Below are 13698 nucleotides of genomic sequence, written 5' to 3'. Positions count from 1 at the left end.
AGATGCCAGACGGTTCCCCGTGGTCGCCCCTGTCCCAGGTCAGTCTCGTGCTCTCACTCGTGTCTGTGGCCTGCACCCAGTGGCTGTTCCCTGATGGCACCCCGACGACGCCTCCGCACCGGCCTGACGGCGTCCAGCCGACGCCTCCGCACCGGCCTGACGGCGTCCAGCCGACGCCTCCGCACCGGCCTGACGGCGTCCAGCCGACGCCTCCGCTCGGGCCTGACTGCGTCCAGCCGACGCCTCCGCTCTGGCCTGACTGCGTCCAGCCGACGCCTCCGCTCTGGCCTGACGGCGTCCAGCCGACGCCTCCGCTCTCGCCTGACGCCGCCCTGCTGACGCCTCCGCTCTCGCCTGACGCCCCGCCTGCCGATCTTCAGGGGCAACCGGGATACAAGCCTACCTGGGGTGGCTTGCTGTTCGCCATCGGGCGCCCAGGTCGCCCGCCTGACTCGGCCCGCCGGGCACATCTGCTCTGGCTTCCTGGCCGCCCGCCTGATTCGCCTCGCCGGGCGCCTCTTGTCTGGCGTCCGGGCCGCCCACCTGACTCGCCCCGCAGGGCACCTCCCGCCTGGCGACCGGGCCGCCCGCCTGACTCGCCCCGCAGGGCACCTTTCGTCTGGCGACCGGGTCGCCCGCCTGACTCGCTCTGGCGACCGGGTCGCCCTCTGGACTTTCCCCCTCGGGTGCATCCCGTTTGGCACCAGGGGTGCCTTTGGACTGTTTTTGTTTTTCTCCTGTGCCCTCCTCCGGTCCCCCTTCCGCCCACCCTGCCTCGGTTTTGTTTGCTTGTCGGTTTGTTTTTGGGACGTCTGGGATCCGTCCCTTGGGAGGGGGGTTCTGTCATGGATTTTGGGTTGTGGGTTTATTTTGAGGGGTTCTGTTCCTTTGTTTCCGTATATAGTTCCTGTTCCCGCTCCGGTTGCGTCTTTCTGCGTTTAGTTTTGATGTAGTCCACCTGTCCGTGTTACCCGCCCCTCGTGTCCTCCAATCCGCTCCCTTTGCCTGTTGTCCCTGCCCAGCTGCCGTGTGTTTGTTTGATTAGAGCTGTATGTATTTAAACCTGGTTTTCGTTACAGCCCGCGTCGGAACATTGTCTCTGTCACGTCATGTCATATTGTCTCTGTCGTGTCAGGTCATTGTCGTCTTGTAGTCCCGTCTCGTCTCGCCCATCAGTTTCGTGTATTCCTGCCAGCCTGCCCGTAGTGTTTGTTTTCTGTTTTTCCAGCTTGCCTGCGCCCTTAGTTTTTGCCGTCCTGTTTTTCCCGCTTTTTGTTCCCGTTCGTTGTATTAATAAACATGGATTTCATCAACCCCCTGTCCCGACGCTCCCCTGCTTTTGGGTCCTCCGCAACCACGCCGGCGTTCACACCCGCCGTGCACTCCCGTGACAATACCAAAGATTTGGGCCAAATGCCACTATATTGTCTGAGATTATCACATCCGTTGTTGATGCTGAGTTTTCAGGTCCAACTGACAAACTAAGAATGAGCACATAAAAAATATTAATAACAAAGGTCAAGTCAGCCAGATTTATTGAATGTGGATATAATGTATTTTTATTATTTTTGATGGACTATTTTTTACCTCTTGTGATTTGTCACAAGCCAGTGGAAGAACAATAAGGAATGTTTACTTTTCCTTTGACACCCACCCCCCCACACACACACCAAAAATTGAAATCAAATAAATCATAAAATTGTTGAATTTCGCACAAGGTTAGCTGATGGATAAGTAGATCTTATTTCAACATTGTCAGCAGTGATAAGTTAATATTTTGTCTGCATAATTTGATGACTGAGTTATTTCGCATGTACAATGGATACATTTTCCGCTTACATCACGTACTTAAGCCTCATGTAGGGACCAATCACGGCTCACCTGTTTGCTGGTTCCATCATGTGACGTTGGCAAGCTGAGCTACGACTGGTCGTTCCCCAAGCCTTGAGCACATGTGATTTCATTTTCAGTCGACCGCAAAGGGTAAAATCTGATATAAGTATTAACTTTATATGAAAACCAATTTCGCTAGCAAATTACTTACAGACAAAATATTACGTTTTAAAGTCAGTGTTGATTTTTTAGAACAGAGGGACATTTTTTTAATTGGAAAACTATAGGCGCAATCAAATTTTGAGTTTTGCCTCCTAAAGAAAAACATCATTTTACACAAGTGTTACATATAAAATGCAATTTTATTAACCTTCATGCCTTCATTCATATTAATATACATTTATATGTTTCAACATATTTAAATTTCACAGCTCCAACCAAATGAAAAAAGAAATACAGAAGTAGAAGCCAAAGCACAGACAAGATAGGCTACTTAAAACAACTCTGAGAAAGAAACAAAGAATAACACAAAAAACGGGCACCATGTTTTCAAAAATTTGACCCCACCGCCTCCCCGACAAAATCAAATGAAAAAATATACAGTTGTGTTGTTATTCCGTGAGCAAAATCTCCCTTTTGAAGCGGTTTGCTGAGCGAGATCACATTTTCATTACTCGAGATCGGAAAAAGGAGATCAAAAGCTATTTATTTACACTACACTCACTTTACATAAATACAAGGACAACCATTTACTGTACGAAATATCTGCAAATCGAAACATAGCCGCCGGCTTCAATTCTCTTCCAAACCACAAAATCAAAAAGGACATTGAAAGTAAAGTAGATATAGAACTGATAGACTCAGTCATTAAAAAGAAGAAGGCATCGATCTACATTGAGAAGGATTTCTCATTGTGTGTGTGTGTGTGTGTGTGTGTGTGTGTGTGTGTGTGTGTGTGTGTTTCTTGCAGGATCATAAAATAAATTTGAGTCAAATAGTTTTTGTACGAAAATGTGCAATGAACAGTGTGATGTTGGTGATTGGATGCGACAAACGTGTCCAATCATCTCGTAAAAAACTCACTGTCATTTAAACATCAGAGGTCTGATGTACAATATCTGTCTGTCTGTGCTTTTTTTTTCCCTCGATTGTTGCTTTGTGACGTAACAACGATTACATCAAATCATGCTGCATGGAGCAGTAATATGACGAGAGGCACTATTCATTAACATGATTATTAGTATTGTTATTATTGCATAACTTTGACCCTGGTTACCGTTACAAAATTATGCTTTATAAAGATGTTGAAGAGAAAATATAATACACCCTTTCTGGTCAAGTTACTATTTTTTTCAAAACACTGCTTAGATGAAACAAATTCATATACTGATTGGCAATTTTGTTGATATGTGCACCTGTGTATACAAAGAGATCATTGCAAACACTTTTTAATCCTCCCCAAAAGATTTGATTGAAAATAACAAAGGAGAATTTACCAACAATAACAGCTGTATGTCAACCACACACGCTTCATGTTACGAATTGATCAAAATAATACCTTTACCCAATTCACTTTTTTATGTTCATGGTTTGTCATCTTGCAAAATACTGTTTCAATTTGTAGGCTGAATTTGAAATTGGCTCAACATTTAAAAAAAAAAAAAAAAAAGTCTTACAGTTGCGCATGTCGGGCAGCCTGACATTTTCTGAATGCAATTGTGTGTGTATGAAAAATAACAAAAACAACTTTGTACAACGTTGTACATGATTGAAGATGACTTCTGAAACAATGCAAAAACTACTGACTAATTTTGGACATGTGGTTAAACTGTTTTTCAACGTTTCAGTTTTTCCTTTTTCTTTATTATTCTTTTTCACTTTAGGTTGACAAATGTATCATTAGAGCCATTTAGTTGTGTTGAACTGGTAAAATATTTAAGATGGTGAAAAATATATGACTTTTTTTTGTTGTTGATCGAACAGCAAAATTTAGCAAATGGCGAAAAATGTTTGCAAACTGTTTTGTAAACAGTGATTAACTTGGTCATTTTTGATATTGGAATGGTGTGGTTGACAAACAAATAATTGGGATAATGGATAAACTTGAAGAAATATAACTGTTGAACCAAAGGAAAAGGAAAAAATAATGATACTAAATAGTGAAACCTCTTATTATTTTTGGTGAAGTAAGAAAAAAAAAAGAAATTATATGGACCACTTTGTCACAAAGTTGTTGATTTTTCTCTCAGCGTAAACATTGCAATGAAATATCAAACAGCAGTTGTGTGGCACAGTTGAACAAAAATATCGGGTGAAGTCAACATTTTATTATTTTGTGTAACCACTAATCCAAACCAGTGAATTTGAACAGCATTTAGTCCAATATCTGACTGTGTACAACAAATTAATCTGAATGACATTCTCTGAAAAAAGACTTATGTATAAATCCTGCACCTCGAATCAAAGAGCCCTCTTTAGCCAACGTATATACAGTGTACTGTATATTATATATATCCGTGTCTTAAAAACATCATCACATATATTACAAAAGCTTTTTGTACACAAAGAAAAGCAATATAATTGTGTTGAAGCAACCTTCAATCATAAAATGTCGTATATATATATATATATATATATATATATATATATATATATATATATATATATATATATATATATATATCATATGAATCATAAAATATGATAATGATGATTATTGTTGTTTATAAATTGACATCTTCAATAAAAATCATTTGACAAAATTATATGAACAATAATAAACAAACAAGGTGCTGATATTCTGTTACTAACAAAACATTGATATGTGCACAAATTATATACAGTACATAAATAAAGCGAACATATACATTTTATACATGGGAGGTTAATACGGATGTGAGGATGGGTGTTTATGAGTGTTGAGCTTGTTCAAGGTGCTAATATATATATATATATATATATATATATATATATATATATATATATATATATATATATATATATATATACATATACATATACATATATATATATATATATATATATATATATATATATATATATATATATATATATATATATATATATATATATATATATATATATATATATATATATATATATATATATATACACACATATGTATATATGTACACACACACACACACACACACACACACACACACATACACAAAAAGGTCACTGGTTCATTTACTGGCTTGCTCCAACAAATGCATTGACTATCAAAGACTATAACACTGCAGGCATAACAAGTGCATCTCTGTATTTCACGTTGGGAAAAAAACAGGTTCATTAATTTTACTTAAAGTAAGGTAATTAAGGTAAGGTTAGGTAAGTCATGTGGTATGGACAAACAAATTGGGGTGGATTGGCTCATACAATGGAACGTCCAATTTTGGAACATTAAAACAATTTTTAAAGAATAAAAGAAAGAAAAAAGAAGAAAAATTGAGAGATTCTACAAGTTTGCAGCAAATCTTGCTAGACTTCTGGAGAGCTCTTTTCAGTGAACACGCCTTTAATGATTAAATGCAAGCTTTTGGCTGTGTCTTTGGCTTTTAATTGGTTCTTTCACACCCAAACTTCTCAAGGTTTAAATTTGTGAATATTATTTAAACAAAAGCCTATTGTTGCCACCATAGAAATGGTATCTATATTAATATATTACATTTTACTTCAAATTTAATGTTTGCATTTTTACATTTTAATTATTAATTTGTTCCGTTTCATGGCTCGAATCGAACATTTTTAACTTTACAGCGACTTTCAGAGATGGCGATGAATTATTGCTAATTTGTTGCTATTTCCATTTTCAACTGTTGACAGTGATCATTATTAACATTCAATACAAATGTAATTTCATATGTTTTTATAGTAGTCTGACCAACATTTTCATCTCAAACTCTTAATTCATCTACTATTACTCTTTTACTACATTTGTGATATATAGACCCAATGGTTTTGTCCGTATCATGTATGCAAATGAGAGCAATGTTAAAAGAAAATGTCAACTAACTGTAGTTGTCTTTACAATCCAAACAGGTTTATAGTTGATGACATTCAAGGCAGCTAAACTTTGTGCACAGTCAGGAGCAAAAAAAGAATTGACATCAATCACCGAGACAAGCTCTATTCACAATATATTGCTCTTTCGTGTGTGTGTGCATTTGCTGCTAACTGTGTAACACTTCAGCCATTTTAAAGTCAAGTGCTGCTGTGCAAAAAAAAAAAAAAATCCAAAAACCAGCTGAAAGAAGAAAAGAAAGCAGAGTCAGTGTCGTGATTGTTGTAAAGGTCTCCACGATGTTGCTGAAGCCATTTAAAGCAAGTGAAGAAATGAGACGAAAAAACGACCCCCCCCCCCAAAAAAAATAAATCCCAAAACATTTAACCCACAAAAGTTAGTAATACATTATAATTACAAACATTTGTCCGTTGGTTTTTCTTTACACAAATTTAGTGAGGACTTAAAAGGCCCCAATAGGAAAAAGATGATTTAAAGAACGTGATATATATATATATATATATATATATATATATATATATATATATATATATATATATATATATATATATATATATATATATATATATATACTGTATATATATATATATATATATATATATATATATATATATATATATATATATATATATATATATATATATATATATATACCGTTGTAATCATTAGGATTGCACTTGATCTGATTGCTTCATCACAGCACAGAAATCCAACAAAGAGGCTCCTTTGTTTTGTTTTTTAGTTTGTTTGTTTTTAATGTTGTTTTTGGGGGGTGAGCCCCTTGCCCCCCTAAAAAAAATGGCTTTTGTGTCAATGAGTTTGCGGTGGTGCATTCAAAGTCCATATGACATTATCGGCTATCATATGGCGCCCCCTGCTGCCAATCCGGATGTGCTTCGAGAGAGCCAGCACCATTTTTAAAAAAGGGGACTTGGGGGGGCATCCACACTCTGGGGTCTTTCACATTATAAAGACAAAAACTATCTCGCCATCCAATTAGAGAGTCCTTGTTAAAAACTTCCAAGCAGTGCTGTAAAAGACAATAAAAGATCCTGACTGTTCCTTCCGAGAGGATCCCCATTGACCCTGTTTTCTGTCTTTTCCCGACATCTTCCTCCCATGTGTCCAGGCCAGCTGAAGAACATTTCCCAGGGAGATCCGGCTCCCCCGTGCGTGTTGGTTCCCTCCTTCCCGGCTGATCATTTCTCTTGTCTCACACTAGCATGTGTCGACGCCGGTGCAGGGCTAAGTGGTCCGAGCGGGAGAAGCTGCGGTCGCAGTCCGCGCACTTGAAGGGCTTGACGCCCGTGTGCTTCCGGTAGTGGCGGGTCAGCTCATCTGAGCGGGCGAACTTCCACGTGCAGCCGTCCCACGTGCATTTGTAAGGCTTTTCTCCTAAGGAGAAAGGAACAAAAACAAAAACACACAACTTAGCACCTTAGAGCAGTCGTTCTCAACCTTTTTTTCAGTGATGTACCCCCTGTAAAATATGTTGTCAGCCAAGTACCCCTTAACCAGTGCGAAGCAATTCCGGGTTAAAAAAAAAAAACAAAAAAAAAACATGCCTCTAATTTGTTAAACTTTAGATCCTTTCAAAACGTCATTTGTATTAGTCCACAAAAAAGTGTCTGCTTTTGGATCATAGAAGAACTATGAAATACAAAAGGAATAACTTAATTCTTAATAAATATTTGTCACTAAAAAATAATCAGTATAAAGTGTCAGACCTGTCCCACCAAAAAAAATATGTATAAATAAAATTGTATTCACAGATAAATATTAAACATAAAGCATCCTGTTTTGAGATTACAATAGAGATATGGTCACAAAAATAAATCATTTGCTTAATTATTAATAAACATTTGTCCACAAAAAGAATCAATACTAAGTATCAGAACTGCTCTCAAAAAGAAATAATTATAAATAAATATTTGTCCACAGAAAAATATTCAACATAAAATCCCCTGTTTTGGGATCACAGTAGAAATCTCTTCACAAAAACACATCACGAACAATGATGAATAAATTTTTGTCTATTTTTTTTTTACTATCATGAAATTGAATAACTTACTGAACTTAAAATTTGTTTTTATAAACGTATATTGTCCTGAAACAACTAATTAATTTAATAATTATTTTTAAAGATTTTTTGCATATGTGTTTGTTTGTTTTATTTAAAATCTTGAGTACACCCTGAAGTTCCTTCAAGAACCCGGTCCTCAATCCTTGAAAGCAGCAAGCCTTTATTGCATATACAAAAATAAATAAATCAATAGAAATATGTCCAGGCTGGTAGACAAATGATCGCAGAAAAAATTGTATATATTTTGGTGATGACCTATACTGTTAATTTAGTGTAACATATTTTTGTTTGTGTTTCCGCTAATTTTAGCTTGTTTGCATCAAAATACTCAACATGTCTGCTGTCTTCGGTTTGTGTGCTATATTCTCCCATGCCCAACAAAAGTGTTTACAAAAAATATCATTAGCTCATTTATTACTTTGCCTGTCTAATTATGGAATGAAAAGAGCAAAATGTAGCCTAATGCTGCAAAATGTTCCCTTCCAAGCAATTAAGGTCACAACTAATGTTAGCGGTAGTGCTAACAGCAACAAGCGATACTGTCAATCAAGTCACAAAATGATGTTGCAAACAAACAAGTTCTTAAGTTCTACGACACTGGAATAAAATAGCTTCAGTTCCATTACAGTCTTGAAATATTTTATCCCCTATATATATATATATATATATATATATATATATATATATATATATATATATATATATATATATATATATATATATATATATATATATATATATATATATATATATATATATATATATATATATATAAATAACTCAACTCTAAGGATCACTTTAGATGGGTGGATGTGCATCATTTTTGAAAGCCACTTACCTGTATGTGTCCTCCTATGTGCTTTTAAGTGGGAGCTTTTGGTGTAAACCTTATTGCAACCGTCAAAGTCGCACCGGTGGATTCTCCGCTTTTTGGAATCGGGCGACTCCGACCTCCGAGGGCGCCGTATGCTGTCAATACTGAACGGCGACATTGAACTGTAACACAAAAGAGAGAAGGACGGTTACATTTGGTAATGTCATGTAGTAACTATTTGATAGATTTCAAGGTAAAAATAAGTACACTTTTAGATAGTTTTGAGATAGTACAGACAATAAATAGTAAGAGTGGAGTAAACTATCCAATATTAGGTAAATGTACACTGTACAGAAAGAAAACTATATCTTAGAAATTTTTTTCCTAGGATAGACATAACTGAATGCACGTGTGTAGTGCAATGTCCAGTTACGCCAGTAGATGGCAGTATAAGCTTGCACTGTCAAAAAAAGAGGAGCGCTTTCCTTTTCGTTGCAACCATACTGACAACAATCCATCATGTTTTATTTCTCACTTTAATCCTGTAAGGTTAACGACTGCCGCCTTATTTCCGTGGTCCATAATCGTGGCAATTCAACACCCTTAAGAGGTCAATATAACTTTAAAGACGTCATTTGTCACCGTTCATCGCAGCAAGTTAAAAGTCACGTTAAGGTTAGGGCTGTGATAAGCATGCGTGTTTTTAGTGATTGTGTCGGACTCGTGAGACACAAAATGTCTCACAAAGGACGGATTAATAGTTTTCTTTTATTTAGAGCAATTATAATTGATGTAGTCTAAAGTTATACATGCTCAAAAAAATCTTGAAAAAAAAACATCTTTACAAGTTGCTTCTGCGTTCCAATGCAATGATCTAGTCCATATTCACACAGCACTTGCGCAGACTCAATTAAATGAAATAAGATAAATAACCTGTGGGCATGTTGTGAGAAAATAAAAGCAAAATTGCTAAAGGTTTCAACTTGTGTCACGGTGAAGAAAATTCTGAGAAAGAAAACAAAAGACCCATTTGGAGTAGCACTGCTGTCTGTGTCATCAGACGGATGCCGCAGAAATCAAATGGAGAGTGACGAAGATGCGAATAATAACGCGGTCAAAATAGAAAACATCTCAAAAAGTTGGTGATGTTCATATCAATGACAAGAAAAGTGTTGACATCATTCGCGTGTTACATCAGAACTATTTGGAAGGAGTTGAAGGACACAGTAGCACGGGAAATATTTCACATTCACATGGTTCAGTTGGTGAGAAACATTATTACAAAAACACGTTTGTAGTAAATGATGAGAACGGCCATATGATTGTATTTGCCTTGGGCCACCAAATGAATGAATATGCCGCTGTATATACTGCATTTCAATGTGCTTTTAACATGGCCGAATGAGGAAGCATGAGAGAGGAAGATCAAGGGGTGTTCTCAGCCGCCAGACAGTTCACCCAAGGGACTGACGCCACCACAGCAACGCCACTTCCTGTTTCCCCCACCGTCTTTTACCATCCTTTTTTTTTTTTTCTCAGATCCACAAAAAAAAGTATATATATATATATATATATATATATATATATATATATATATATATATATATATATATATATATATATATATATATATATATATATATATATATATATATATATATATATATATATATATATATATGTTGCACACAGCCAAGCAGATGAGAATGCGGTGGCAGACACCTGTCGCTTTTGGCAATTTGCCAAAGTGAAGCTGCAAAGGAAGTGCTCATGCCTTTCATGCTCTACATTCAGCTCCAGAATACGTATATTATTTATTGGTCATTTTTGCAGTTTTGTTTTAATGTTTATAATTTTTCACTTTTTTAAAAAATATTTTAACCTAAAAATAATTGATTTTTAGTGGATGAATGAAAAAGCTTTATATACACCTACCACAACAAAATAACATCCATACATCCATTCTTTAGAGCTGCTTACAAGATGAACAACCATTGACGCATTTACGCACCCAATCACAATTCAGTATGTCCAATACACCTGCCATGCATGTTTTTGGAGTGTGGGAGGAAGCTCAACTCAGGTCCCAGAAGTGTGAAGAGGACATGCTAACCAATGTGCCACCCTTAAAATGACATAATGCAGCCAAATTTGAACCAAAAAAAAATATTTTAGTTAAAAGAAATGCACCCTAAGAGCACATGCACTCAAAGGCAAAGGGTTTCTAAAAAACAAAGCTAAGCTCAGTCGAGCTGTGGACCAACTGTACTACAGTCCTATTTAAAAGAAGGACAAAAACATGCAAATAGGTAACTTAAACTACGATCGTATTATAGTTGTTTCTTTTAAGTGAGTTACTGTATAAAAGAGCCACCACAGCAACCCGCATGAAGAATTTCACGATAATCAGGATATATTTGTTCATCAATATGAACAGCTGGTTTGATTTTGTTGTTGTTTTTTAACCATCGCTACTCAATTCAATTCAATTCTACTTTATTATTCCCTTGGGAGGGTTCCCTCGGGGAAATTGGGTTTCCAGTACAACATAGCACCACAGTAGTACAGGAAGAATAAAGTGCAAGCTCATCATAAAAGAAAAACGAGTAATAAATTAATACAAGAATATAAAAGCAAATACATAAATATTACATTAAAAAAAACATTGTGATACACGCGACAGAAAGACAATGCAGTATCAGTCACAGACAAAGACGACAGCAAGAATGTGCTGTGTGCTAAAATTCTAATTTGATCATTTTTGCAAATTTAATAGCTTGAGAGAAGGAAGAAACATGACACTTGTTAACACACGCAATGTGCAATGACTGGTGCGATTTGTATACAGCTAACTTTCAAGGTCGAGAGCTGCTGCAGAACAGAGGAAATTAAAATCAAAACAAATACAGTAACATCCATAGAAACTAATTAGAGGAAAACCACGCTTTTACAAGTACAAAGTGAGCGATTATCTTAATCCATTAAACTGCAGACGTGAAACACTTGGATCTTATTTTAAAGTTACACTGTGTAAGCTTTAGACTGTTTTTCATAAAAAATGAATAAATCACATTTTTACAAATGTCAAAATAAGTGTGTTCTCAATGACTAACAGTATGTTTAAAATGTAATCATAGATCTAGTTCTCATTATATTTTGTTACATGGGGGGTGGCACTCCTCCAGAGGTTGCCATGTCTGTTATAGCTACGAACAGCAGGAGGAGGAGTGTATTTTGCTGCATTTACCTTAATGCCCCTAGGCTCCCACAAGCACATGTGAGAAATGACACATATTCCCTTTAATGTATCTGCAGCATACCTATCAATTGGTGCTACTTTGCTCATGTGAGCCCTGATGCAAAGCCAGCCTTGCTGCTTCCAAACCTTTGTTTATTTGTGTCTCTAGGGAAACTAAGGAAGTTGCACTTGAGAAGCTTTTAAACATTTCTGACCCCTGTTCAAAGACCCCTTCTTTCTGCTTTCTTTCTGCTTTCTTTCCAAACTAGAGGCTGATCAAAATGTGTTTGTACTGTATATGTGTCATCCCAAACGGGTGGTCTGGATCCTGCTTTGTTAACACAATAGCATCTATGTGTTTGGCAAAAAGGAAAGCGGGTCATGCTAACGGATGAGGTTCTCACGCTGCATCTAATTGCGGCTTTACGGAGAAAACAGGAAGGGACGTGAGAAAGTGTGCCTCCCGTTGGCCATTGTGGTACCTGTCAGAGGATATGACTCCAAGCGCTGCTGCCCTCCTGCCACCTACACATTGCACTGTGGCTCCGCCATTTCTTGAGTAACACGCCAGAGTACTGTCGACTTAGAGAAGACAGTACACCCAGAAGCACGACATGCCTCGCATTCATTAAGTCCTTTAATATTGACTGAAATTGTCTAGACTCCAGCTCGACATTTGCACACCAATGAGACTTTACATAACTTTGCAATCAGACAGAAAAAGGTGTCAAGCATACAATGTTAGAACTGAAGGAGGAAAAGCACGCTTGTTTTATGAGCCACAGCCTCTCCCGGATTACACTAAATCCTTACTAAAATCTGTAATCAATGTCACCTGAAAAGGTACATTGTGGTGTAGAGGCCTATGAATGTGACAAGCTCTTTTGTCTGAACACATGTACACATATATTAGGGTTATAACACAAAAACGGTGAAATGCCAATCGAATCATCTGCAGGGTTTCCTCTAGGATTCTTCAGGTGTTCGGGGCAACCATGGCTACGTAAACAAAAGATACCAGACTGAGTTTTGTGCTGAACATTTTTCTTTTGGGGGGGGGGATCTGAATGAGTACCATAAGGGCGAACAAATGAGTACCATAAGGGCGAACAATCTTAAGAAGAAAAAAATAGATTTTTCAGACAGATGTTGCGATTGATAAGAAATGTAACTTTTTACTAAACAAATCAAGGTTCAGTGGAATAACCACAATGTAAATTTAAAAGGACATATAAAAAACATGACAGAAAATGACATCACACTATCAAATCATTAGAAGCTATTCAATCATGCAAGGACAGTAAATAGGTTTTATATAAATTTATATATCAAAAGCTATTTCTATAAATAGGTTAGTGAGGCAGTACTTTTTATTGGTTTTTAAAAATTGTTCAAGGCCAAAACAACTGTACTGCTTGCTAAACATATTTGAAAAAGTGCACGTAAAAAATGTTTTATTTTCAATATGATTTTCTTTCCCCTCCATATGTTTGCGAAATACTTAAGGGCTTTAAACAAAAACAACTAAATGGCCTGAAAGTCATATCATAGTATTAATTGAAGTGTTTATTCTTAACTATAATGGGAGGGCTACAAGGGTAAAAATCAAGAGAGTGTTTCTGATTGCATTACAGGTATCTAATTGTGAAAATATAAATATCTCCTTAAAAGGGTCAGAAAGTATG

General features: G+C 36.9%; 1 protein-coding gene across 1 annotated transcript in view; it reads right to left on the bottom strand.

Moving 5' to 3' along the window:
• Positions 1 to 6544: 6544 nt before the first annotated feature.
• Positions 6545 to 13698, bottom strand: part of klf12b (Kruppel like factor 12b) — a 51280-nt gene continuing 44126 nt past the window's right edge. Inside the window, exons 5-6 of the mRNA XM_088415423.1 lie at positions 8800 to 8957; positions 6545 to 7273 (exon numbers count right to left, since the gene is read on the bottom strand). Coding sequence (XP_088271549.1) covers positions 7092 to 7273; positions 8800 to 8957 — 340 coding nt within the window. The 3' untranslated portion in view covers positions 6545 to 7091. The remainder of the gene's footprint in view (positions 7274 to 8799; positions 8958 to 13698) is intronic.

Source organism: Hippichthys cyanospilos, chromosome 5 (genome assembly GCF_059441005.1).
Source record: "Hippichthys cyanospilos isolate Australia breed blue-spotted pipefish chromosome 5, RoL_Hcya_1.0, whole genome shotgun sequence".
Taxonomy (NCBI): Eukaryota; Metazoa; Chordata; class Actinopteri; order Syngnathiformes; family Syngnathidae; genus Hippichthys; species Hippichthys cyanospilos.
The sequence above is the reverse complement of the archived record's forward strand: the minus strand, read 5'-3'. Positions and strand labels throughout refer to the sequence as shown.